We start from the raw sequence: 27,783 nt of genomic DNA, 5'->3' as shown, positions 1-27,783 counted from the left end.
AGAGGGAAACCTCTAAAGGGACTTATTACATTGGTACAGACATATTTATGCTTTCCTTCCATCACCAACCACTAAACCCCTTTGGAAGAATGAAATAACTGCATAAAGTAGTTGTCAGCTGAACACTGGGCCACTTACCTCAACATTATACAAAGTCCTGGATGATTTGATTCTGAACCACAGCCTTTGCAGGAGTTGGGGGAATCAGATTTGCTCATGAAGACATCCCTTTCCGCTTTTCTCATGGGCAGTAAATACGTTTACAATGCCTACCAATTTAGCAAAGGATCATTCATTCAGCTGCTCAGTTCCTCTGTAAAACAGATCTATGTATGTGCAATTCAGTTAAGATCTAGCAGTAACTTAAGGGCAGAAGCTGGCCCTCTACTTACAACCTGCTTTCTCTGCTGAAGCCTTACCTCCTCTTCCAGCCCGAAAATAATATACTGATAGCTGGTTAGTAACCTCTGTAAGAATTAAAACTGAGGTCGTTTACTCATTTTGCCTTTTAAGTCTTTTGTCCCCTTTTGGTGAGTTTCCCTTTAGGAAAAAAGGTGTCAAACAACCCTGATTTTTTTTTTTTTTGCATCATTTTTATTACACCAAATAAAAGTTGGGAGTTCCAGGATCCCATTCCAGTTCATATTTAACCAAGATCTAAAATTTATTTTTTTTAATTCTTTGAATCTTCCCTCCTGCCCCTCATGGATCCTTGGTTTTAATGATCATGGAAACATCTAATTCTTACAGTTATTCCGTAGCTTTTGCTGATTGCTCTGAAATTTCAGTTAAGACTTGTTTCAAAAGACAGATAGCTGACTGGTTCATAATACATTGGAATAGTTGGATCCAAACTAATAAGAATAAGCTGTACAGGAACTAGTGCTCGATATACATTGTATAAATTTGTGGAAATTTCTTGGATGTGAATTGTTACTTCAAGTGGCTTATATTAAGATTTTCTCAGACTTACTTGGGAGGTTAAAGCAAACCCAAATGTGTATTATTTTGTTACAGAGCTCTGCTTTATAATTTTGTAATAAAGTTTTAATACAGACACCTGTCTTGTCTGGTGTGAGGATGTTAGAGGTTGATAGCACTGACAAAAGAGCGTGACAGTGGTTCATGCTATAATTTCAACACTTGAGGAAGCGAAGGTGGGAAGACTGCTTGAGCTCAGGAGTTTGAGACCAATCTGGGCAATGGAGTCAGACCTCGTCTCTACTTAAAAAAACAAAAAACCCCAAAAAACAAAAAAATTAGCCATGCATGGGGGTGCATGTGGGTAGTCCCAACTACTTGGAAGGCTGAGGTGGGAGGATCACTTGAGCCAGGAGATTGAAGCTGCAGTGAGCTCTGATCGCCACCACACTCTAGCCAGGGCAACAGAGTGAGACCCTGTATTAAACAAACAAACAAAAACTGAAAAAATAACTGATAAACCACAGGCTAATCCTGGGATGTGCACATGGCCTGGGATTAGCCTGTGGTTGGGTGAAGTGACTTTGGTCAAGATGCTCAGTGTTGTTGTAACTTGCCCAGGACCACAAATGTAATATGTGGAAGAGGCCATGGAATAGCCTAGAAGAGAATGAGAGCTGGATAGGAAAAGGACCTATCCCAGGACCAACTGAGTTGAAGCACCAAGTTCAGATATTTACACTGATCTAGAAGAGATGGGCCTTAAAGATCTGAAATGGAAAGGAATCTGAGGACAGCTAGTGTGCCCAGTTAGGTCTTCAGGTTACCCTGGGAGATACATGGTACCTTTTGGATACAGCTGTAGTACAGTTGGACTATGGCTCAGAAAAGGTTGGCTCAGGCTGGGCGCCATGGCTCACGTCTGTAATCCCAACACTTTGAGTGGCTGGGGTGGGTGGATGACTTGAGGCCAGGAGTTTGAGACCAGTCTGGATAACATGGCAAAACGTGGTCTCTACTAAAAATACAAAAACTTAGCTGGGAGTGATGGTGTGTGCCTGTTAAGTCTCAGCCACTCGGGAGGCTGAGGCATGAGAATTGCTTGTAAACCCGGGAAGCAGAGGTTGCAGTGAGCTGAGATTGCACCACTGCACTCCAGCCTGAATGACAGAGCAAGAGTCTGTTAAAAAAAAAAAAAAAAAAAAGGTTGGCCCAGCCTTGTGACAGACTGCTGTGTGTGCACAGGCTTGTACAAACCTCCCTGACCAGGCGCCCAAGGTGCAGGGAAAAGACTCCCGAGAATGCAGCCCCTGGGAGAACAAGATTATGTGTCCATCTGCTCTGTGACTGAGAAAGGAATCTTGCCAAAAGGGCATAAAGGATCAAGGATGAGCCCCAACACTTTGCTCACATTGCCCTAGGGAGCTGACCTGTTCAGCGCCCAGTGATGACCTCTGCTTGATGCCAGCCAGCAGCATGTAAAGGTTCAGAAGGGGGAGGCCTCCAGCATTTTGCTGGAGAGACTTATGATGATGATGTTGAGGGCTGCATTGAAATACACGAAAGAAATACATGAAAGGATACAAAATAGTATATACAGTCAGATCTCAGCAGCAAAGACTGGAAGAAAATACATAAAAAAAACCACTGACATTGAAATAGCAATAACACACACTAAGGCAAAGAAGGGACAAGATGATCACCTGCAGCCAGCAGAGCCCCTTTCCTGTGAGTGTGCACTCTGGGTGTAAGCAACCAGTAAGGGCAAGTGGGGCTGGGTCCAGGTTGGAGAGGACAGTGCCTTTGGCAGGATCCTGAGGAGACAGCCTTGTTCTGCTGTCCTGTCCAGTTGTTTGGCCTGAGGCTGAAGAAAGAAATGGAAATCTATGTAGGTCAGTACTCAAAGGAGGAGCAGCTTTTTGTCTCCATAGAGGATGGAATAAAAAGAGTACCTTATTCCTAATACTGAAGCCAGGCTGAACGGTGCCTGTTCAAAAACACCAAATGTCCTGGGCTAGAGTCAGGAAAGTAACCCCCTCCCCTGTGCTGTCCCTACTCCAACATACACATTTTAAACAGTAGGTGGAAGCCAAGTCAATCAGATCAAATCTGGGCCGGGCGGGGGCGGCGGTGCAGTACTCCTTGATCTTACAAGCCCAGAGCCTGCTAATTTGTTCGTAAGGAGAGAACTGACCCTCAAAAGCCAGAAGGACTACGACATGGAAGCCAACTTACAACCGTATGGTGTCCTGATGAGCCTGCACTCAGTGGAGTGTTAGCTGAAACATGCAAACCTGCAACTGAGGGTTCTAAAATCATAGGCTAGACCCTTCTCCCGGGTAGGGTCTGGACATGCAAACCAGCGGTGACGTTCCCAACTCTAGATAACTATGTGGTAGGCTGTGGGCTAAGTGCTTTACATAATGTTGCTCAGGACAATAGGACAACCCTATGATTTAGGTGCAATGGCTATCCCCATTCTACTTGGAGGGATTGAGGCTTAGATGTTACGTAACTTGCCTAAGGTTAGAGCCATTAAGTTTCAAGACTCTGATGTGAGCTCCATCTGTACCTGCACTGTCCAGTGTGGTAGTCACTAGTGACATGGGACCATTTGAAGTTGAATTAAAATAAGAACTTCAGTTCCTTAGTTGTGCCAGCTTCATTTCAATTGCTCAGCAGCTATCTGTGGCTAGTTTGGTTGGACAGTGCAGATTTATGGATATTGCCATTGCTGCAAAAAGTTCCATTGAATAGCACTTGTTTACACTAAATTGTCTTCCTTTTGTTCTTCAAATAAATCAGCCTCAGGTAGCACAGGAGCTGTTCTTTGTAAGCAGGTTGTATGGATCTGTTCTCAGGTGTGGATTTTTATTCTTTTTTTTTTTTCTTGAAGATATGGAGTATATTTTCTTTAAGAAATTAAAAACTAAGAAAAAAAATGCCACTCAACATTGTTGGTATTATCAATAGGTCAGCAGGGAAAAAAAAAATACTGTGATAAACTTGTCTCTCTGATACCAAGAAGAAATTCTAGTCCAAGCTTCAATATGCTTCCTGTGTTTTTCGCTAGGTATTTCTTTTACTGCCGCTCTTCATTCTTTCCCATATTTCATACTGGAGGATTGGTACAGCCTATAAAAATTCATTGACAGGAACAAATCCAGTATCCACTGATGTCTTCTCAAAGGCACTCTAACCCATCAGATAGCCCGGCAGTTTCATTCATATGAATACTCCAGCCATGAAAAAACTCAGTAGGACACAGACGAATCCAATGAATAGAAGAAAAAAATCGATTGAGTTTTGGGATATTTGGTGCATTCGATTGGTCCAGGATTATGAAACCTAAACCTCCCATTGTAAACAGGAAGCTGTATGCAAGTCCTTCCATAATATACTGTCCATTTACTCTGCAGGCCAAGAAAGCTACTGGCCTTTGATGCCCATGTTCATCAGCCAATACTTGGGGGGTCAACAATATCATATAATTATTCCTCCAGTCATGAGGAAGACACCACCACCACAGCATACACAGTCATGGCTGCTGGCATGTGCAGCCAGGGTGGCTTAGTCAGCTTAAGGTTGGGACACTCAAGCACTAAGAACGGGACACGGTACAAAGTCTCCATGTTCGTGGAAACAAGGGCTGTTCTTGGTCTCAAGCCCCACGTAGATTTTTATTCTTAAAGAACAGTCTTGTTTCCAGGTTTTGGGGAGGCAGATCTTCCTGGAGCCCTCTATCCCTCCAGAGGAGTGACCCAAATAACTTCCCCTTTCTTCATAAAGGCCCCATTGTCCTACCTGACCCTAGTCCCCTCCCTTCAAACTGGGAATCCTCACCCTGTAATAGGAGAACACAGAGAAGAAAGTCAAAAAAGTTCATTTTGTTTCTTTCACATGAGGCTTTGTTCCTGGCAAAGGGTGTCAGGCCGAACACAAGTTCTGCTAAATGGAAGCATTTCTGAGGGCAGTCCTTTAAATACGACTTTAAAATGAGCCTGGAAGTACAAAGGAACAGGCAAGGACGGGAGAGAAGGCTTTGCGGACAGAGCTGCCATAACCCAGCCTTTACTCCTTAATCTCTAGGGAAATTATTAGGGGTGTAGGTGGGGAAAGGACAAAGACAACTGCAAGATATTTTATTTATAAAAAAGGTAACTAAGCTGCTTTTCAAAGAAAACGAAAAGATGGCAAACCCAGCACCCAGATCTGAAAGATCTATTTAAACCCAGCAAGAGAAACTGACTTCAGTTGTGGCACCCAGAGCAACTAATTCCTGGTCCAGAAGAGACCGTGGAGAACTGGTGGGTTTGGGAGAAGCAAGCCCATTCCCCCTATACTGTGTCTACCTGCCTCCAGCCTGAGTCCAGTCCAGTAGTATGGTAAAGGAGATTGTGGCCTGAGGGAGAGGGAAGACAGCAAACCTAGCAGGGAGCTACCAGTCTCCGTTTCCGGATACATGCCCAAATCCACTCTGGGGAGACCTGCTGGGCCGCAGGGTTCTTGTCCCCGCTACCCAGCACATGCGTGGCTGAGGTCATATCAAATTCCTGTACCAGGTCCCCGTCGAATGCCACAAAGTAGCGTCTGAGACGGCTGAAGTCTGGTGTGGAGGGTGGCAGGTAAAGCCGCACTCCAGTGAAGATGTCCAGCAGTACCTGCAAATGCAGAGAGGTCACGGCGGGGGTCAGACCTACATTGGGTACAGATGGGTCTTCACCCAGATAAGCCCAGGACAGAATGAGGGAGCCTAGAGTTAGGACACAAGCAGAGGAGTTTACTGGAATACTATGCATCAATAACCCCACCCCTCCAGTCACTCCAAATTATACAAGACTGACATGCCCCTCCATCCCTGCCTAGGGGAAAAGGAGAGAGGATGGGCCTTGACATCTGGGACCTGGAGATGGGAAGAGTATATGTGTATAAGAGCCACCCAGTCATGGTGGGCAGGCAGAGCTGGCTCTGACTCAGTGCCCCCAGATTCAGTGATGTCCCCTGAGACCAAGCAGTCTACTCTGTACAACCTGCTAGACTGAGGGGTCAGGAGTCCTGCTTACTACTCTCAATGGGTTCAAGGACTTCAGGCTGGGAAGAGAGAGGGGAAAGGTTTCTACAGGTCTGTTGGGGACCGAGTTCAGGACCTGAGTTGTCAGACTTCTATGCTTACTCCTGGATGGCGGTGGGGAGAGTGGGGGTGCAATGACATGGGTGTAAATTATGTTTACTCCTCTACCTGCCCTTTGAGCCATCAGCTCCCCCAGAGTTGAGCCAGTATTAAACCTAGTTCTTGGCATCAGAAAGTGCTCAAAAGAGGCCGGGTGCGGTGGCTCATGCCTGTAATCCCAGCACTTTGGGAGGCCGAGGCAGGCGGATCACTTGAGGTCAGGACTTCGAGACCATCCTGACCAACATGGTGAAACCCCGTCTCTACTAAAAATACAAAAATTAGCTGGGCATGGTGGCACATGCCTATACTCCCAGCTACTCGGGAGGCTGAAGCAGGAGAATCGCTTGAACCCAGGAGGCGGCGGTTGCAGTGAGCTGAGATTGCACCACTTCACTCCAGCCTGCACGACAGAGCCAGACTTGAGGGAAAAAAAAAAAAAAGTGCTCAGGAGATGTTGCCAAACCCAAGACTGACAAGTAAGTGTAAAAGGGAAAAGGTTCCTCAGGTGGGAGGAGAGTCACCAAGCCAGTGCCCTCTCCCCTTCTTATTGCTCGCTGGACCTGCTTCCAGCCTGACCACAAACTCACAATGCTGCATTCCCACACCTAGACTGGGCTTTCCCATTTAATGTAAATTTTGACTTGGGGCCAGCAGCTGAGTGAGTCCCTGCAGTCTCTCCTGGCTAGGCCGGGCTGTTCTATCTCCTGCCTGCTGGCACAGTTCTCCTTCCTCTCTGCTCACTGGCTCGCCGCCTCTGCAAGGCAACAAGAGGACACAGGGTGAGCAGCAGCACTGCTGACCCTGCCCACAACAGGAGCGACGGCAGGCAGGGAAGAGGTTTAGCCAATGTTCCCCAAACACCTTTGCTCATCCTCTTTCAAACTTCTTGTGCAGAGGGTTAGGAACACAACCTGGGCTAAACTGGCCCACTTGGTGTGTTGCTGTTTTTACCCTCACCTTTGTTTGGCACAGGGTCTCATCAGCAGCTTTCCGCTTCTCCCCTACTTTCACTGGAGAAGACTTCATGGCCAGCTTCTCTCCCACCTTCACAGCAGAAGGCTTTGCAGTCAGCATGTTGCCTGAAGGACAAAGAGGAAGCTGGGCGTGGTGGTGCAACCTACAGTCCCAGCTACTCGGGAGGATCAATTGAACCAGGATTTTGAGGCTGCAGTGAGCTATGGTCATGCCACTGCACTCCAACCTGGATGACAGAGTCAGACCTGTCTCTAAAAAAACATAAGATACAAAAGAACTAAGAGGGTAGGGACTGCTGATAATGCTCCCTGCAGTCAGGGGTAGTAATGGGAAGGACCAGGGCCTTTCTCTGCTATGCGCATAGGTGAGAGGGGGGGTGAAGAGTTATCAGCTAAGCCCTTTAGCTCAAAGGCAGCTTATTCCCTGGTCAGACTGGCTGTCACCAGGGTACTGCTCCATTCAGGTTTGCTGAGCAGATACAGGGTGCCCAGCAGAAGGGTCTCTGGCCCATGGCTGGACACACAACAGGAATGCAGTCCATGTCCACTGCAGTGGACATAATCATGAGATCTCAAGGCTGGAATGTGAGACTGCGTCCCTGCCCTTGAATCTCTGCCCCTCACACCGCCCTCTTCACCATCCCAGCCCCTCCCTATCCTTACCGCCTTTGCTGTTGGAGTTACTCAGCTTCCCTTCTGCTTTCTTGGTACTGGCAGAGGGCTTGCTGGGGGCCTTGCGGGACACAGCAGACCCTGAGGGACCCTTATTCTCTTCACTGCTACCCCCTGTAGTGGAGCTCCCCTCATCTCCAGCCACTACAGTGAAGTCTGCCTTCTCCTTGGACAACTGGTACAGTTCCTGAGGTGGGGAGGGACAATGTCAAAGAGGGTTTTATTGCCTTCCCAGACTGGCCTCAGAGGTGATGTGTGTGGTGTGTTTTAGGTGCACGTGAGAACAAAGATGTGAGAAAGATAAAGAGCAAGGAAAAGCAGTTGGCTTCTTTGGTACCATTCCAAAGTGTGGCCCTATAGCCTGAGTAATCAGGGTACAAATCATTGTTCTCGGTACAGTGAAGCAGGGACTGAAGGCTGGGGCAACAGGAGCAAACTCTTATACCCCAGACCAAGGGCTGCTCAGTGGGGCCTCGCAAATGCAAGGTTCTCTGCTCAGAGATGGAGGGAGAAGTAGGTCTAGTGCTGTGCCCCTGGCCCAGCAGCAGTTTGTCTCCCTCTCTAATTGCCCTCCTTGCTTTGCCACAGGAGAATGGGGGAAAAGAGAAGACAGAGGACATGTGAATGGTCCAGATGCCCAAGGCTCCAAGGCCTGGACAGTGGGGTGGAGAATACACATACAGCCTAAGAGCTGCTACCTTGAGTTGGGGAAGGTTAGTGGCAGATTTCCAGTCCTTATCATCTCGGATTCGGGTGCAGCGAGGGAATCGGATGGAGATCCCATCAGCTGTGTGAGCCTCCGATTTGGAGAATTCAGCCCCTGTGATCTCCCACACGGCAGCTTTCTGTCAGGAGTAAGTCAGCAGGTCATCACTGGTTAAGAAGATAGTATCAATGGCTGGGCGTGGTAGCTCATGCCTGTAATCTCAGCACTTTGGGAGGCCGAGGCGGGTGGATCACCTGAGGTCAGAAGTTTGAGACCAGCCTAGCCAACATGGTAAAACTCTATCTCTACTAAAAATGCAAAAATTAGCTGGGCGTGGTGGCGCACCCTGTAATCCCAGCTACTTGGGAGACTGAGGTGGGAGAACTGCTTGAACCTGGGAGGCGGAGGCTGCAGTGACCAGAGATCTTGCCACTGCACTCCAGCCTGGACAACAGAGTGAGACCCTGTCTCAAAAAAAAGATCTCCCACCCAGCTAGAAGCAATACAGAACAGTTAAAACCAAAAAGGTGGCCGGGTGCAGTGGCTCATGCCTGTAATCCCAGCACTTTGGGAGGCTGAGGCAGGCAGGTCACCTGAGGTCGAGAGTTCAAGACCAGCCTGACCAACATGGAGAAACCACGTCTCCACTAAAAATACAAAATTAGTCGACCGTGGTGGCACATGCCTGTAATCCCAGCTACTTGGGAGGCTGAAGCAGGAGAATCGCTTGAACCCAGGGGACGGAGGTTGTGGTGAGCCAAGATAGTGCTATTGCACTTCAGCCTGGACAACAAGAGTGAAACTCCGTCTCAAAACAAAACAAAAAACAAAACAAACAAACAAAAAACCAAAGAAGGCTTTGGCTAGCAGCTGGGAAACTTGGGTCCCAGTTCTGCTGCTGCTGCTGCCGAATAACCTTAGGGAAGTCCTGTTTGTTCTCTAGGTCTCTTTCTTGGTCAGTACAAGAAGGGATTGGGCCACATTACTTCTAGAACACACCCTTTGCGCTGAGCGGATAGGTAGTCTCTTCTTCTTCTCTCTCTCTTTTTAAAAAGCAATTGTATTGCAGAAAGAATTCTATTCAAAATTCCTCAGAGTTGTCCGGCTGTCCCTGTGCCTATTACTTGGCTGGAAATCCAGATCCCCATCCCTGGGTGGACTTTCAGTGAGGTGAGATGGATTCTCTATGGCACTAGAGAACCTGCAAGCTAATTCTATGGGCTGGAGGACCCCAAGCCATTGAGTTGATACCTTTGGGTCTGGGACGATGAAGTCAGGATAGTAGATCTTGTTGACTTTCAGCCAGCTGGGTATTTTGCTGGGGTCCTACAGGAGAAAAGATGCTATTTTGGGCTGTTCCCAACCTGGATCAAGGCTTAAATCCCTTCTCCTGCTAATGAGATTATAAGAAGCCACTTAAACAGCTGACTCTTGAGCAATGTGATCCTCCCAGCCCAGAGTGGGTATGACCTAGAGGCATGCAAGCCATTTTCCACAAGGAAGGCATTCAGAGATTTTAAGGCCTAATCCTGCTCCCCTGAGCAAGCTGCAACCCTTCTTTCTGGGGAGACAGATAAACAATACCCGTAATCCCCAAAGCACAGCCTCTGTCTCAGTGATCATGGCCAGTCCAGAGGCCAGGGTCAACCAAGTCCCTTCCTCACCTTGCTGATCTTCACCATGTCTAGTTCCTTCTGCAGGCGGGCAAGCGTGGCGTCATCATGGCCTCCTGCACACTTGGTGACTGTGCACCACTTCTGGCTGCCAGGGTCGTAGCAGCCCATGAGGAAGATTGACATCATGCCGCCTGGGAGGGGAGTGTGAGATGAGTGTGGGTTGGAGGAGCCATCTCTGCCAGCCCGAAGAGCCCAGGAGAGGGAGCCCGGGGCCAGGGAGAGGACCTGGGTCCCAGCCGTCAGAGTTCCAGAGTTTACCTCTCAGAGCTACCTCTTATTAGCTGTGTAATTTTAACCTATGTAAGCCCCAATTTCCTCTTTTGTAAATTAGGGATAATTACACCCAACGTGTTGGGCTGTGGGGCGTTGAATTGTGTTGGACACATGATAGATTGCTTAAAAGTATTAGTTCGTCAGACTCCAGCTTCCTCTCCAGTCAGGAAAGAGATTTTCCCTGAGGAGAAAGCTGTCAGGTCCTGACAAAATAATTGGTGGTAAGCGTCCTTCTGCTAGGCTAGCATAGGGTACTCTATTCTGACTTCTCCCTAACCAAGTAAGCAGGCCAGCTTGGGGACCCAGATCCTAGGACTTCGGAAGTCATGACTGGCCATGCTGGCAGATCAAGCCACTAACAAGGCCGGCCTGTACCTCAAGCGATGCCTTCTAAAACAGTACCATCCCAGTGGGCAGAAGCCACCCTGACCTTTGCTCCCTTGCCCATAGAAGGCCCCAAGGACCACCAGGTCAGCTGTGTCGGCCATGGCCCCCTCGTTCAAATAGTCTTTCTTCACTTTCAGCCAGTGCCGCTTCCCAGGCTCATATGTACCCTGAGGTGAAGCAAAAGAGAGACCACAGAGTAGAAAGCCAACTCCATGAGGATGGGTTCACCCCTTCACTGCTACACACCAGATCTAGCCCAGTGCTCCTCCCTCAGGGGAAGAGCCCTCAGGCTCCAGGCACTACAGGAGACACACAAATCAGCCCTCCAGATCCAGGACATATCTGCCCACACCCTGGAAAGGCTTCCCCAGCAGCCACCCCAACCACTGCAGGCTGCCACCGCCATCTCCTGGTCAGGGCTGGAAAGGCTCAGGGGAGAGGGCTGTGAGTGAGTCGACAGGAGAAAGCAAGCAGGGCCACCTTACCTTCACATCCTTCAGCACCAGCCCCTCCAATCCCTCCCGGATCACGCGGGTTATCATGTCAGCCAAGTCCGAAGCTTTCTGAGGGACAAGAGAGATGCAGAAGTTGGTGTGAGGGTGGAGAAGGTAGTGAGGGGGGGTTGTTCCTTTTCACACACTACTTAAGTGCCCAATGGAAACACCCTTACTTGAATATAAGGGACAAAGGGTTAGAAAGCAGGTTGCTTCTCATTCCAATGAGAGGGCTGCTGTGGCTTTGTGGCTTTGAAACACAGGGGCTTACCTAGGAAGGATTTCCATGCCCTACCCTGCTGGGTGAAGACTAGCAGACAACATATACAACAGTCAAATGCAAACATTATCAGGAGGCTCCGTAAGACATTAAGATTTATTCTTCCACTTGCAGTTGACCCAAGGAGTTCTCTGCCCTGCTTTCAAACTTCTAGGACACTGCCTAGCGTAGGGTCTTCACTTACTGTGACTCGCTTCATTTCTGAGAACATGATCCGGTTTGGAATTTCAACCATGTTGTCATGAAGAAACTTCCGCCGCTCACACAGAGGCCTGAGGAGAACAGGAGAGCTGAGGTTAGGCCGGGATCCTCCCATCCTTATTAGGAATTCTGAGGAAGGAAGGGCCACAGTGATAAAACTGCTACTTCAAGAAAGGGCTTGCCATGGATCAAAGACCTCATGTGTAACAGCTCTGCTGTCAAGGGCTGCAAGGGCTCTATCGTGACCGAAGATGGACAATTGTGAGCTGTGGCATAGAGCCAGTTCATAGTTGTAGTTCCTATTTCTACTTCATCGAGCGAGCCAAGGGAGAACTGGCCTCTAGCCCAGATTGTATAAATTCTGGTCCCACTTGAAAAATGACTCCAACTCTCATTTTTTACCCCCTGCACCCTGCTTTGCCCCAGTCCCAAGGCCAACCGCTCGGTAGGCAGGCTGAGACAGGCCTCGGGACCCAAACCCCAAATCCTACCCCCACCAATTCCTTCCCTCTCTACTTCTTTCTCCTTCCTCGATCAAGGATGTGGCTGCTGCAGGACGAACAGGGGTAGAGATACATTTCTAAGTGAGGAAAGGGCTGATACTGGTTTCTCAGGCACAAGCATATGGACGCAGCTAAGTCAAGACTGCTCATTCTCTCCAAGATGGTCCCACCCATAGCCTCCCCCGTAATCAGGAGCTTCCTGTTGTCAGTCCCTTCTGAAATCAAAACGTTTGAGCTGAAAACCATCTGCCTTATGCCCCCAGGGGTGCCACTGGAGCCCCCAGGGGTGTCATTGGAGAAATAAACTGAAACTCCATATGCTCACAGTCTATTTCTCTGCAATAGTCCATTTTGCTTTAGTAGAGAAACTTCTTTGGGGGTTTGGGTTTCTTCTGTGACTTAAGCTCTCAGAGACGTGATGGAGTCAACATGTGGGCTCTTTCTTACACTGAACAGGGAGCGGACCATGTAGCAATTATGCTTCCTCTCAGCTCCCTCTTGCTATTGCCTTTGGCAAGCTCCTGAGTGCAAACGTATGTGCCAGCTGGTTCCCTGTACCCTCCTTTCCAACCTGAAGCCCCCATCTTCCTCATCGAGGAAATGAAAACAGATTCCTGGCAGTTTCTGGGTTTAAAGATGCTAGCCAACTCACCTGTCCATCAAGCTGACATCATTAAAGTAGATACAATCAAAAACAAACAGGCAGACATTAGCATCCTGGAAGGCTGCTTTCTGTAAGGGAAAATGAGGTAGTAGGTATACAAAGAACAAAAGTCACAGAGCATGACAAAATAAGGAGTACCAGTCCACTTCTGGAGGCCCCCTAAGGCACCGAATGAGAAAGTCCTATTTCTGCTCTGAAGCCCCTGGGGCATAAGGGCACTGAGCAGATAGTGCTAAATGGAAACCAACCCAATTATAACTTGGTTGCCAATACCAGTCCCTTTTGAGAAGAAAAGCAAAAGACAAAAAACCAAACCAGAAACAGGTCAGAAGCAAAGAATAAGGCCCACACTAAGTGATATTTCCTTCCTTTTCAGACTGCAGCGTGCATCCACATGCACATACTCATTCATTCTTGCACATATGGCCCTGAGGCAGTACCTTGTGCACTCCCAGAGTCCCAAAGGGCAGTGGTTTGCCTGTCTTGTTGTCAATCAGAAGCACCTCAGAATCCAAGATCATGCTGTGTCCCCCAGGAAAAGCCTGGGGGATGTAGTCCTTAAAGTGGGCTACCTGAAAGCAGAAGGGGAGCTTTGGTGAGGGATGACATGGCAGCAGGGACCCCAAACCATGCCATAGAGGGCAAAGCCTGGGCCCCAGATGGGATACAGAACAACATGTGGAAGGCCCAGCTAATGCGCAAAACATATAGCTAGGCCTTGCGAGCCACCTGGACAAGAGGGAGAGGCCATCTGTTTCAGTACTTCTGTCCAGGCCCAGGAAGAGGTCAGCCCATGCTGAATCACTTTCTATGGGCTGTAGAGAAGGTACAATTTTTGAGGAAAATGGAAGAAACAGAGAGATTAAACCTGTCAGGGGAGGAGGAGGAGGGTGGGTGGGCAGAGATTAGTGCCTACTGCAGAACATGTGTGACTGTCAGGCTGGGGATTGGATTAGGGGAGAACAGACTGCTTGAAAACAGAAAGGTAGAAATGAACTCCCTCAGGTGCAACAAGGAAACTTGAGCAGTGTCTTCTCTGAGCGGGAGCCCTGAACCCACAGCCATCACTACCCAGGATGCTTAGAGCAGGAACAGGAAAGGCCAGCACATCCATGCCATTCCTCTTCAATCCCTAACCTAGCCCTTTAAGAACCCAAATCACAGGAGAGGCAAGGGATGAGTGAACACTGGGTAAGGGAAAATTAAGGAAAGGACTAAATCTGGAAAAGTGTGCTCAGACTTCTTCCTGGGTCACAGATGGTATCTATTTAACACCAACCTCACCAGAAGCAGCTCCTCAGTGATTTACAGTGCTTCACAGAACACGTGAACCTGCACTAAAGCTCCACAATGAGGCCACTGCTTAGCCCTCCTCTTGAACATATGAAACAAATGGCCTGCCTTGTTCCCAGTGCTCCAGCAGGAAGGCAAGGCTGAGGTAAGCATAGGGGCCACACAACACGTTCCCCTGAACCCCCTGGGGCTCTGAAAAACTGAATCTGGGCTAGGAAAGAAAAGGATAGCAAGGATAGGAATTCCATCTGCTCACAAGCTACTGGAGCCAGATGTTCCAGCTGCTTTTCCCTGAAGACACCCCCAAAGGTTCACAGTAGCCTTGGGAGTAGAGAAGGCCTAAGGAGTAAGGTTCCAAATGCCACCCCTGATTAGAGCAGGAATTTGGCTCCCAGATGTCCCCATAAGACTGTGTTTACATCAGAATGTAAACTTCATGATGGCCAGAACTTGTGTCTAGTTTTTCCACTGCCATATCCCCACTAGCTATAACAATGGGTAAGCATCTGATAAATAATTGTTGAATAAATTAATGAATGACAGCCCAATAGCCTGTGGTATATAAGCCTTAGTCTAGCTCATGGGAAGCTTCTGGGACATGGAAACACAAAAGACACACAGCAACTCACCAAGTGAGCTCACTGTCCCAACCAACATCACTGTGGGCAAAAGAAGTATCACTGTTCCAGGGAGCTCTATCCTCACTAACCCAAGCCAGGGCTCTTTGGCTGTCCCTGCTGAGCAGCCCTTCGTTATTGGAAGACTCCAAAAATGAATAAATCAATTAATTCATTCAACAAACAAAAAAGAAACCCTTATTGTGTACCACAGCTGGAATGGCTATGGGACTCTGGCCCTGAGATTGTTAGAGGCACAAAGGGGAAAGATGGTCCTGGCGGAAAGGAAGGGACTCATACCTTGTGAGGCAGGACGGGCTTGAGACTGCGGCTGAAGTAGCTGAAGTGGTCTCCATTCTTATGCACTTGGACTCGCTCTCCATCGTACTTGATCTCAGAGAACATGCCATTGGGACATTTCTTCATTGCGTACTCAATGGACTTGCAGGCCTCCGCCTTGGGGTGGGGAAAGCAAAGCCTGGAGACTTTCAATGAGGGGCTGCTAAGCAGCGACAGCCAAAGACCTTGTAATTGGGTTGGTGAGGGCAGGACCTGGGTCTTGGGGACTGACTGCCCATAATTAATGCTCAGGGAAGGCTGTTGAAGAGGTGATGGGAATGGAAAGGGCTGGACAGTGTTGTATTCTGTCTATAAAATAATCACCAGAGCTGACACAGGAGCTCGCCTTTTGAGGAATATGAATGCTATTCATTGTACAACAAGTAAAAGCCCAGTGAAACAAGATTTAATTTTTTTCTCAATAATTCAGGCTCTTGCAGGGCCTCTGGCTTCTTACTAAACACATCAGTTCTCCCAGTAAAAAAGGTCTATGTGAAGCTAAGGTTAAACAGTGCAGGTGACAGTGAGGCTGGCAGGGTGAGTGATCAGGGGTCCCTACAACAGGGTTTCCAGATACCGGAGCGCTTACTTACATGCCTACCTGTGCTAGCCTAACTCCAACAACAATAGCTACCATTTTGGGAGTACTTCACACACATAATCTCATTTCATCCCTGATGTGACATCCTATGTGACAAACATTGTTTTCATCTTTGGATAACAAAACTGAAGGTTAGAGAGATTAGGTGCTTGCTTAAGTTACGCTAACAAATGGCAAGAATGAGATTTGAATCTAGGCCCACCTATAAAACCTGTGTGGTTAACCACTAAGCTATATAACCCATGCCAGTCTTTAAATGTCAAACTAAAGAACAGATGCCAGGAGGCATTTTTATAAAAAGCAGAAAGGCCACTACTGCAGGTGGCCACAGTCCCATCTCTGGGATGGAGATCTCACTGTTTTGATGCTGGCTAGCCCACATTCCTAGCAGGGAGAGAACACTTCCCTATCTCAAACACAAAACCCTAAACCAAGGCTTTAGCATGACACACAAGACAGTTTCAAAAAAAGCACTGTACATCACTCAAAAAATCCAAAGAATCTCACAGTAGGCATGGCACCATGTGTGGTGGGCCCTGTCACACAGGAAAACTGACGCTGGAAAGGAAACTCCATTTCTTATGAAATGAGCAGAGGCCCAAGATGATGTCTGCCAGAGTCAGCCTTCATTCCTTATGTGTCCTCCCTCTTCCCAAGTCACCCTGTCACAGGAAGCCTGGCTCTGCCACCAACTCTCAGATCTACTTTGCAGTAGGTCACAGAATCTCAGGGGTTACTTAATACATCCATCTGTCTTCAGGTAAGATAACAGATAAACCATTCTAGGGAGATGCCTCAGGCAGTCTCAGACGTCATCCACACAGGAGACTGAAGGACAAGAGAAACTAAATCACTCATCTAAGATTCTACAGCTTCTTGGTGGCACAGCTGGGCCTACGGCTCAGGTCTTTCCACTAGATCTTCTGTGTTCTCTTTTGCCTTCGCTTCCTACTGAGAAATACCCCCTTGCACCTCCCTCTTCCTTGCCCAAACTCCTCCAGTCAATTTGCAAGCACTCTCAACACTCATACCCTATCCGATCTCAGCCCGAAGGATGTGGAGCTTGGAGAGGCTGGAGAGCAGAGGCAGGGCAGCACTCCTCACCAGCATGGGCTGCACAGGTGTCATCAGCGAGGCCTGGACGCTCAGAGCTCGTCTCTGGCCCGGCTCCTTCTCCACCTCCTGCGCATTGTGAAGGACCCGCTCCACCACATCCTGCAGGTTGCGCGAGGCTTTGAAGGCTTCATAAGCATTGGGGTCAAGGGCGTCTAACCTGCCAAGGGGTACAGGAACAAGGAAACAAAACCACTGCCTTTGTTTGACTCCATGGCTTTGGACAGCAATCTGTCCTCACAGGAGAAATCCTCATCTGTAGGGAAGGGGTTGTGTTCTGCTGTCTAAAGATTTTTACAAGAGGAGAGAAAACTCTTGGAAAATTCAGCTCTTTTGAGATACTGTGCCTATGTGGATGCCGCCTTAGCGAGGGGCTGGAGTAGGCAAGAGACCCATGAACATATTCCACACTTCAACTGTAACAACTCTGTAAGAAACGTACTGTTATCTCCATTTTATATAGGAGAAAACGGAGGCAGAGACAGGTCAAGTGACAGATCAGGGTCCCACAGAAAGTAAGAAAGTGGAATGGGGATTCAAATCCTGATTGGGACTCAAAAGTCCTGACACCAGTTGGGAACAAACGAGGCTAACAAATGACAGCTTGAGCTGTCAGAGGAGCTGCTACTTACACATGTTTTGCACCTGAGTTCATCTTCAGATCATGTTTGATCAACCTGATGATGCATTTAAGGTCATTGGCTGTACACCTAGAGGAATGAGGCACATTTAACTTGGTCTTGAAGAGCTCTGGAACCCCAAGGGAACCTTCCCTTCCCAAGAAAACCTTCCCTTCCCAAGAGAGTTCATCTCTCTATGCCCAATCCCCATTGGGCACGGTTTGACGGAGGCAGCTCCCCCACCTGGAAGCAATGTCCTGCAGGACCTGTTGTTGCTCATCCTCCTTGGTGAGCTTGGATAGCCGCAGAAGGAACTCATCCACCTCCTGGATGGTAAGGAGGCTCTTGGCAGCTGGGGGGAAAGACTTGCTCTGCTCAAAGAAGACTCTGATTGTCTCTGACACGTCACCCTGTCTCCAAAAACCAAAATGCCAGTGCTGCAACCCTAGGGTGGCCACGTGTATCCCCCAAGACCCAGGACTGAAGATGAATCAAGAAATTTCAATCATAGCTCCTATCCCAACTCAACATATCTAGCCCACTTCTTAGAGACATTAGCCCATCCACAATTCCTAGAAGGGGATGGAAACTTGCCATGGTACCGGGGATAGAGTCACGAACAAACCAAAGCTTGGTAAACCCAAGTTACAGGAGAAAACAAGCGAGAAAAAAGAGTACAGAATAAGAGCCCCAGGAGGGACAGAGGGGGCAAGTCTCAAATTCTGACTTTTGAGAACCAGGCCTTTGCAGTTCAGCAGTGGTATGGTTTCCGCCCTCAGAAACTTACGAAATTAACAGCTATAGCCTCACATTCAGCTCCCCCAATAACAAAGGCTTGCTCAAATGGGTTTCAGTTTTCTAAAACAGTATGTGTCCCAACCAGAAAAAAAAAAAGAGGCTGCAGGTGCCTGGCTTGGCAAAACCCCACCTGGAATGTAGCCTACCCTCCCTCCCCTTCCTCTGACCTGCTCTAGGTCCCGTGCCATATCATCTGGGTTGCAGTTAAAAATGCGACTGAAAAGCTTCACAATCTGCTTATCATTCAAGTTGTAAACAGTCTTAACGACTCCTGGCAGCAGCAGCTTCACCGTTAGGTACACATCACCGTGGAAACCATCTGGAGATAGAAGAAAGGAACCCTTCTTGAGACATAGAGCTTAAACACATAAATATATAAACTCAAAGAAGACTGGGCAAGGTGGCTCACACCTGTAATCTCAGCACTTTGGGAGGCTGAGGCAGGAGGACTGTTTGAGCCCAGGAGGCAGAGGTTGCAGTGAACTGAGATTGCACCAATGCACTCCAGCCTGGGCAACACAGTCACATTTTTTTTGTCTCAATAAATAAACAAACAAACTCAAAGAAGCAGAGCCCAAAACATATCTATCTATCACTGCCCATGCTCCTATAGTACCCTGTGCGTATCGCTACAGTAGGAGACAGCATGGAGTTCAGAGGCTGGTGGACTGTGTGTCTGCCTCGCCTTTAGCCTACAGATGAACTCTCGTTGGACAGAGTGGTTACTTTCACTTCAGGTGCCCAGTGACACGGACATTACAGATGCTCATTGACAATTTGTTAGATAAATTAAAGAAACAGAGTTGGAAGATTCTATTCCAAGCTGTGTATATGGTTCACAAAAACCTAATTAAATATGTAGGACAGTAATCTCCTGGCCTCCTAGGAGCAGAATAAGGGGAGAGGAAGAAAGATGCCAAAGTGCTCTGAAAAAAACTGGTTACATAATTTGAGGAGTACAGTGCAAAATGCAAATGCGAGGCCCTTTGTTCAAAATTATTAAGAATTTCAAGACAGACTACAGTAAAGCATTAAACCAAGCATGGGACCCTGGGCAACAATACAGCTCACATGCCCTGGAAGGCAGTCATGGCCTTGAGCTCTCTGGAGGAAAGGCCTATTCAGGATGCTCATGCCACACCTCCTGCTGAGCCTTTCCGCAGGAAGTCCTGGATGATCTGTGTCTTCGTGTTGTAGCTAGGATTATCGGCCACCATGGCGCATAACTTTCGAAACTCCCGTAGCAGACAGTCCTTATGCTTGGGGTCACATTTGCTTGAAGACAGACTTCTCTTAGGGGTGGGGCTTGAGGGGGCTTCCCCAGAGTTGTTGGCCTTGGCTGTTGGAGAAACAAGAGACGAATTCATTCTGCCTTTCTGAGAAGAAAGGGAAGGAAGGAAATTAACAGATATTCTGCTGGTACTTTAGCTTTATTTAATCTCCCCGAACAGACCTTTGGGGTAGATGTCATTATACCCATCTTACAGATAAAGAAATGGAGGCCAAGTAATTTTCCCAAATCTTACCGCTATTAATTAATGGTAAAGGAGCAATGGCCTCCTTAGACCAAGCAAAACACCAGACACAAGTGCATCTCTTTATGTGAGCACTTCACAAAAGAATAAAGACCGAAGTCATGCCAAGAATGATCAGGACTGGCCGGGCACAGTGGCTCACACCTGTAACCTTAACACTATGGGAGGCCAGCATGGGAGGACTGCTTGACCCCAGGAGTTTGAGACCAGCCTGGGAAACATAGGAAGATCCTGTCTCTAAAAAATAAATAAATAAATAAAGCGGTCAGAAGGATCTCAGAGCAATTGTAAAGCTGACCCCAGAAAAGTTGGCATGAGAAAGGAGTAAGAAATCAAGGCACATGTTAGTCAATGTGAAATTACTGCTATCACAGGTTGTCAGAGCTGGAAGAAGCCTTAAAGATTATCTAGTTCAATGGTCTCTTACTGATAAGGCGATTGAGGTCTGACAAGAGCAAATGACTTCCTGGCCCACTTCCTTGTTGAAAGAGCCAGGACAAAGACACTACTAAGAAAGTCAGATCCCACTAGTACACTCAACATTCCCACCCCTTGCCACTTCAATCTTTCTTTTCTTATTGTCAAAATAAAATCCTGCTCCCCAAGGAGCAGTTATAAAAAAAAAAAAATACATTTTTACAAAAGGTGGTCAAGGGGCAGGGCTTTCCTCCAGACGCTTAAAAATAACTATGCGCAACTCATCGATCACCTTGTGACCATTTACAAAGCAAATGTTATTTGCAAGCTTGTGGCAGAGCCATTACTAAGCTAACTGCTGTTGTACGCTGCTTCCTGTCTGGGCTTTGTAAATTATAAATCCATCCTCACCTCTGATACGGAATCTAAATACGATTTTAAGGGACAAAATCTCCAAAGTGTCAATGTTCAATCAGGTTGCAAGAACTAAAACACTGTTTCTCTCAACTCCTCTCAAATTCCATCCCCAACACCGGAGCCCTTCCAGAAACATGTTGTCCTTCTCATCACCTGGACTCTTCTCTATCTTTGGCCTACCAGCAAACAACAAACAAACCAACCTCAGAATTTTAAAATAATAAAAATCCTATAGAGCCAGGCACCATTTTTGCAACGTTATCGCTTACAGTCCTCATGAGAACACTATGGGGTAGATGAGGCATGGAGATATGATGAAGCTTAAACAAATAAATATACAACCTCAAGGAAGCAGAGGGGAAAGTAATCTATATATTGCTGCCTATGCTCCCATAGCACCCTGTACATAACACTATGGTAGGAGAGGCCACTGCTGCTTCATAGACAGAGGCTGAAGAGAGGTAAGGACGTGCTCAGGGATCTGAGCTGTCAAGGACCAGAACTCAAGTCTTCTGACCTCAGGTCTAGGCTTCTTTCAATCACATAAAATGTCTTTCAATCTCGAAATGACTTCTAAAATAGGGCCAGGTGGTTTGGCTTTATTTATTTTCTTCAACTGAGTCAATCACAAGAATGTCTCCAAACAATAAATGCAGCAACACAGTGTAGTATAAAAGAGCACAGGTACTGGAGTCAGACTTCAGTGCAAATACTAACTCCATGATAACCCTGAACTTCAACTTTCTCAGTCATAAAAAGGGCCTAATAAAAAGTACTTCCTAAATAAAAGTACTGTCTGGGGTTAACTGAAGAACAAATGAAACTACACATGTAAAAGCCCCTAGTCCAACGCTGTCTGTTTACATAAGGCCAATAAATGATCCTGATCTTCTCAACTACCATCTACACCACATGCCCCAGCAAAGTCTTCCTGAATCCCTATGAAACAGCAATTCCATATTTTATATAAAAGAAACTATATATGTGTGTATACACGTGTGTGCATGTGTGTATTATAGTGAGGAGAAAAGGAAACAACACTTTATTGTTCATCCGTCCTACAAAGAATATACAAATAATAGCCACAGTCCTCCCCTTTAGGAGATGGGATTTGAACCCAGAGCTCACTGATTCCAAAGTCTGCAAGCTTCATCCCTAGGCTGTACTGCCTCCCAACAAATAGCAATATCCTTCAGATCTTTTTTTCCTTCCTTTGTGTTCCATAAAGTTCCAGTGTTTTGAACAAATAGTTGTAAGAATCAAGAAGGGAGATCCATGCATGACATCTCCCTTCTTCCATATTTTCATCTCTAGGCATATTCAGGGATACAATTTCTCAAAATTCCTTCATTATCAAAACACATGGAAGTAAAAGACAGGTTCTAATAATCTCTGTCTGACCCAGGTAACTATTTTAAGGGGAAAAAGTCTTGACAAAACAAATCTTTCTGCAGCAATAGAGGTTAAAGTACAGAAAGAAACGCTATACAAGTGGAATGCTGGCCAGGCACAGTGGCTCACGCCTGCAATCCCAGCACTTTGGGAAGCTGGGGCAGGTGGATCAGCTGAGGTCAGGAGTTCGAGACCAAGCTGGCCAACGTGGTGAAACCCCATCTCTACTGAAAATACAAAAATTAGCCAGGCGTGGTGGCAGGTGCCTGTAATCTCAGCTACTTGGGAGCCTGAGGTGGGAGAATCGCTTGAACCCAGGAGGTGGAGGTTGCAATGAGCTGGGAATGTACCACTGCACTCCAGCTTGGATGACAGAGCAAGACTTCATCTCAAAAAAAACCCAAAAACCAACCAACAAACAAACATAAGAATCAAGTGGAAAGCTTAGCATTAGCCATTACCTGTTTCTGCTCAGACAGAAGCAAATTATTTATGAGATGAGATAGCACAGAATTTTCACTCTTAGTTAGAATCCTAAGTAGAATACAAAATAAAAGCAGCACTATAACAGCTACAGTAGCCCTAACCTATCTTACCTGAAAAGCCAGAAAATTTCCGGGGATTGTTACTGGTGACAAATGAGGCGCTTTTCACTGGAGAAGTCACCTGGCCAGTGGTTGTCAACTTAGCCTGGACAACAGCTTTCTTCTTTGGTGTACTTGCTGCCTTAGAAGACAGATCTGTAGGATCACAAAAGAAGATAAAATATCCTTCAGTGAAAGCTCTCTGAAAAAACATCCAAAGAATCTATCAACGGCTTCTAGAGCCTTGCCTGTTAAGTCACTACCCTAGCACTAGCCCAAGGCTGGCTGGTGGTTGGTAGTTTTTGAGTGGGGGTAGTAGGTAATAGGGTATTACGGGGAGAGGAGGGAAGGATATTCTGGAGACAAAAGATCCAGTTGCCATTTACCTCTATTAGTAACTTAAATTTTCAACAACATTCTCCACTTCTTATCCCATATATAAGTCTCCAGAAATAACAATTTGGGGGAAATCAGAAATCACAGTTTGATGGATAAAACTTAGAAAACGCCAACCCCACAGAATTAGCTTCAATTTAGAGATGAATAAAAAGTAAATGAGGATCACGGAGCATGTCAATCTAGCATAGGAAGGAAAATTTCCAGCTGCTTAATTATCTGAGTCATGAACTCTACCTATATTTCTCTTCCTCCAAATGAGAGATGGGTCAAGAAGTAACAAAAGCTGAGGCCAATAGCTAAGGCAGTGCAAGGTGGGATGGGGAACCTGAGAATAAAGTATATGGGAAGTAAAGTTTTCCTTCCTGGAAGTCTTTTTTCCTTTCAAAGAACAAGGACAGATACCCATTTTTAGAGCTATTGTTAACTGTCTTCCTACGGTGACCAGAACAAAGTTGAAGATATGAACATTATTTTACAGACGCTGAAGGTCAAAGAGGACTAATTGGATTTGGAGGTATTGGCATAAATTCTAAAATCTACATATGTAAATATGTGTGTACATGCAAACATGTTATATAGCCATATATAGGTATGAATTTTACATGCATGTATTTTCTAGCTCTGTCTGCTGAAAGGGCTTAGAAACAGACACGCCATGGCTGGGTGCTCACACCTGTAATCCCAGCACTTTGGGAGGCCAAGGTGGGCGGATCACTTGAGGTCAGGAGTTCAAGACCAGCCGGACCAACATGGTAAAACCCTATCTCTACTAAAAACACAAAAATTAGCCGGGTGTGGTGTTATGTGCCTGTAGTCCCAGCTACTTGGGAGGCTGAGACAGGAGAATCACTTGAACCTGGAAGGCAAAGGTTGCAGTAAGACAGTGCCACTGCACTCCAGTCTGGGCCACAGAATGAGACTCTGTCTCAAAAAAAAAAAAAAAAAAAGAAAGAAACAGATAGCCCATGACAATGTGGACACATAGCATCCAGGTTTTATTCTTTAATACCATTTCCCACTAACAGAAATCTGTACTCCCCAGAGAAATTGCGAATTTCAGGGCTGGGGAAGGATACATATAGGATAAGACTAAAAGCATCCTGCTATACCCAAAGTAAAGAAGTATATTTAAAAAAGGAATGAGGGTATACAGGACACAGAGGACAGTGTAAAGGGGTTCCTAATTGGCCAAATATGAGACAATTAAGTATCAAATTAGTTAAGTACAGTAATGAATTATATGCTACAGGAAAAAAAAAAAAGAGGATAGTAATCGGTACTCTATTCTTCCAAAATATCAATGTCTAAAAGAGAGACTACGGAAATTTTTCAGATTAAAGGATGCCAAAGAAATACAACTAAATGCAACATCCGATGTGATCCTAAACTGGGATTCCATACTGCAGGAAAAAAAAGCTGTTGAAAGTATGACTCAATCCATTGACAAAACAGTATACAGATGGTAGATTAAAGTATTATATCAAGGACAAATTTTCTGAAGATGGTAGCTGTATTGTAGTCACATAATGGTCATATATCCTATTCTCAAGGTATATACACTGAAGAATTTTAAAGGGCCATGATGTATGCAACTTATTCTTAAATGGTTTAAAGTGAGTGCATGCAGGTGTGTGTGTGTGTGTGTGTGTGTGTGTGTGTGTGTGTGTGTGTGTGCATAGAGAGAGAGCATCTGAACAAATATGATAAAGCAAATAGAGTAAAATGTTAATTGGTAAATATGGGTAAAAGGAATATGAATGTTCTTTGTACTCTTTTTAATCTTGCAACACTTCAGTGAGTTTAAAATTATTTCCAAATAAAACGTTAAAGGCCGGGCATGGTGGCTTGCGCCTGTAATCCCAACTGCTTGGGAGCTGAGTCAGGATGACCTGAGTCTGGCAGTGCAAGACTGCAGTGAGCTATGACTGCGACATTACACACTGGCCTGGGCAACACAGTGAGACCCCATCTCTAAAAAAACAAAGTCAAAAAAAAGAGAAAGCAAGCAATTGAACTCCTTATCCCTCTTTCTGTCAGCACCAGTAAGATGGGAAAGCAGTGTTCTCTACCTTACCTGCAATGTGCTGGGTTATCTGTTCCTTCTCATTATCTTCCAGCTCTTCCCAGCCTTCCAGCTCTGTGAGGTCCTCAATTTTTTTTGTGGTGGCCCGGGCCCGCTCTAGTTTCTCAAACATGCATTTAATGTGGTACCACTCTTTCATATCACCCCCAGACTCTGAGAAGGGATTGGGCACCACTTTGCCAATTCGGCATATGCCCTTCACAATCTTTTCCTTGCATTTTTTGCAGCCAGCTGTGCCACGCTTGGCATAGTCCACACAGAACCGTTGCTCAGCCATCTCACAGGGGCCACTGCAGAGTCCCACATGCAACCCTGGCAAGAAAACAAGGCAGGTAGCACGTGATCTTAGATGGCTTCCCTGGAATGACAGAACAGGCTTTCTTCTCAGGAAGAGGGGGTGTCCATGAAGCAGATCTGTTTCTGACCACTGGCTGAATTGTCTTACATCAGGCCTGTGATGTTCTCGTAATAGGCACAGTTCTTTTCGGCTGAGTGCACGGAGGGTTTGTGGAAAGAGGATCTTGAAAGCCAAAGACATATAGCTGCATGAAAGGGTAGGAGGCTAAAAAAAAAAAAAAAAAGATATAAACAAAGAGATAGGCTTCCAATTTGCCAAAGGCCAGCCTCTTATATAGTCCATGACGACTAATCACACACTTTCCAAAGTATTACATTTATTGTCTACTCTACAGCATGAAAGAGTTCTGATACAGGAAAAGCCAGCTTGCAAAAGAGTGTTCAATTATCTAATGCACACATGTACATCTAGTAAATCACAATGAAGAAAATCCAAATAACATAAAAGCTCTTTTTAGGTCATCAGCAACATATGATACTCATAATGGATGATGACCTTTAAGTATTACAAGATCCTGAAGTTTCTTTTTTTTTTTTTTTTTTTTTGAGGTGGAGTTTCACTCTTGTTGCCCAGGCTGGAGTACAATGGAGCAATCTCGGCTTACGGCAACCTCCTCCTCCAGGGTTGAAATGATACTCCTGCCCCAGTCTCCCAGATAGTTGGGATTACAGGCATGCATCACCATGCCCAGCTAATTTTTTTTTTGTATTTTTAGTAGAGACGTGGTTTCTCCATGTTGGTCAGGCTGGTCTCCAACTCCCGATCTCAGGTGATTCACCTGCCTTGGCCTCCCAAAGTGCTGGGATTACAGGCGTGAGCCACTGCGCCGGGTCCTGAAGTTTCTTTTTAATCACCAGTAAAAATTACATTATGTTCATGAAGTTTTTATTGTGAAGTTTAACACATACACCATCCTCAGAAATCAAGCCACTATACAGATTTGGAATTGAGTTAGAATCCCTATATTGAGAGACAACTAAGTAGACCTGGAATCAGACTGCCTGAGTTCAAATCCTAACTCGGCCACTTACCAGCTGTATAACTTTGATGGGTTACTTACCTCTGTTTCTGAGCTTCCTCATCTGTAAAATGTGACTAATTATGGGACCTAACTCAAATAGCTGTTCTAAGAGTAAAACCCTTAAAACAGCTGGGCACACAGCAAGAGCTCTCATTGATTAACGTCAGTTCCTATCATGATCAGTGAAGTCGTCATCTTTCAAGAAGAGGCTCCTTATGTGCAATTAACCTGTTTATAATTCAGCAACTTGAATCAGAGAGTGCTGAAGTAACCGGGCAGCAAGACTCACAGGAACTCATAAATCAATCCAAATGGAAAAAGATTATATCAGCATCTTCTTATATTCATGTTTTCTAAAGCATTTTATAGTCCTAGTTTTAAGTATACTGGAATTATGTTGTCTGCACAAGCTGTGAAGCAAAATTGCTATCATGTTATAAAAAGCAGGCTTTGCTTACTGTAGTGCAACATGGTGTGAAGGAAAGCTAGTGGACCTGGAATAAGGGATGGGAGTGCAAGTCTGACCTGACCGTACAGTTTACCGGCTGTTACCTCGGAGAAAACTTAACTTATCTGCATCTGTTTTCTTATTTCTAAAATAGGGTAAAAAATACCTACCTCACAGGGTAGTTGGGAAAACTACAAGGAATCCATGAATGCGCTGGTTGTGGGGGAGGGAGGCAGTTCTGAACTCTCTAAAAATGTATACAAAATGTACATTCGAAAATGCACGGATATTTGGAGGTCTATCACTTTCGTGACATTCACAAAGGGCTATATAACGCTCAAAGTTTAAGAACCACAGAGGTGAGGTGGGTGGAAGTACGGCAGACCCATAAAAGGAGGTCAGAACAAGTGAGTTTCAACACTTTCCCTAGAAGATCAATTTGCAGAGCAACCTCTAGGGCCCCAATTATGAAAGGAGTGGACTTGAGGGAGGCTCGGGAGGCGCTGGGCCACGAGGAGGCACAATGCAGCTTTGACGAAACTCGTCTGTCCCTCGTTCCGCACCCTCACAACGGCTGCAGCCCAGGGGCCCGAGAAGGAAATCGCTGAGGCCTGGCCGCCGCCGCTTTTCTCGAAGGGCTTCCCGCGCCGCTGTCGGAGAATGGCGGGGACAGTGGGGCGGGCGGAGTAGGCCGCGACCCCCAGCGAGGCAGAAAAGATCGCTTCTCCATCGGGTCCGGGACGCAGGCGGGAAGTGATCAAGGCTCCCAGAGCCCCACCCGAGCGCGCCTGCTTCAGCGCAGAAGGACGCACGCCGGGCCGGGA

At 46.4% G+C, this 27,783-nt stretch overlaps 1 protein-coding gene and 1 pseudogene across 2 annotated transcripts in view; both read right to left on the bottom strand.

The window, feature by feature from the left end:
• Positions 1 to 4,116: 4,116 nt before the first annotated feature.
• Positions 4,117 to 4,577, bottom strand: LOC105508755 (annotated as a pseudogene).
• A 212-nt stretch (positions 4,578 to 4,789) lies between these two features.
• Positions 4,790 to 27,783, bottom strand: part of LIG3 (ligase III, DNA, ATP-dependent) — a 23,449-nt gene continuing 455 nt past the window's right edge. Inside the window, exons 2-20 of one of the 2 annotated variants that reach the window (XM_011937683.1) lie at positions 25,124 to 25,674; positions 22,663 to 22,806; positions 19,447 to 19,644; positions 18,473 to 18,624; positions 17,751 to 17,917; positions 17,520 to 17,597; positions 16,879 to 17,047; positions 15,135 to 15,290; positions 13,365 to 13,496; positions 12,913 to 12,992; positions 11,741 to 11,828; positions 11,268 to 11,345; positions 10,826 to 10,949; positions 10,111 to 10,253; positions 9,698 to 9,772; positions 8,439 to 8,585; positions 7,732 to 7,927; positions 7,052 to 7,173; positions 4,790 to 5,582 (exon numbers count right to left, since the gene is read on the bottom strand). In XM_011937683.1, coding sequence (XP_011793073.1) covers positions 5,349 to 5,582; positions 7,052 to 7,173; positions 7,732 to 7,927; positions 8,439 to 8,585; positions 9,698 to 9,772; positions 10,111 to 10,253; positions 10,826 to 10,949; positions 11,268 to 11,345; positions 11,741 to 11,828; positions 12,913 to 12,992; positions 13,365 to 13,496; positions 15,135 to 15,290; positions 16,879 to 17,047; positions 17,520 to 17,597; positions 17,751 to 17,917; positions 18,473 to 18,624; positions 19,447 to 19,644; positions 22,663 to 22,806; positions 25,124 to 25,670 — 3,030 coding nt within the window. In that variant the 5' untranslated portion in view covers positions 25,671 to 25,674 and the 3' untranslated portion in view covers positions 4,790 to 5,348. Of the gene's footprint in view, positions 5,583 to 6,665; positions 6,849 to 7,051; positions 7,174 to 7,731; positions 7,928 to 8,438; positions 8,586 to 9,697; positions 9,773 to 10,110; positions 10,254 to 10,825; positions 10,950 to 11,267; positions 11,346 to 11,740; positions 11,829 to 12,912; positions 12,993 to 13,364; positions 13,497 to 15,134; positions 15,291 to 16,878; positions 17,048 to 17,519; positions 17,598 to 17,750; positions 17,918 to 18,472; positions 18,625 to 19,446; positions 19,645 to 22,662; positions 22,807 to 25,123; positions 25,675 to 27,783 lie in introns of those variants that run through there. The other variant, XM_011937684.1, reaches the window with a different exon arrangement.

This window comes from Colobus angolensis, unplaced genomic scaffold, assembly GCF_000951035.1.
Source record: "Colobus angolensis palliatus isolate OR3802 unplaced genomic scaffold, Cang.pa_1.0 Scaffold167, whole genome shotgun sequence".
In the NCBI taxonomy this organism is placed as follows: Eukaryota; Metazoa; Chordata; class Mammalia; order Primates; family Cercopithecidae; genus Colobus; species Colobus angolensis.
The sequence above is the reverse complement of the archived record's forward strand: the minus strand, read 5'-3'. Positions and strand labels throughout refer to the sequence as shown.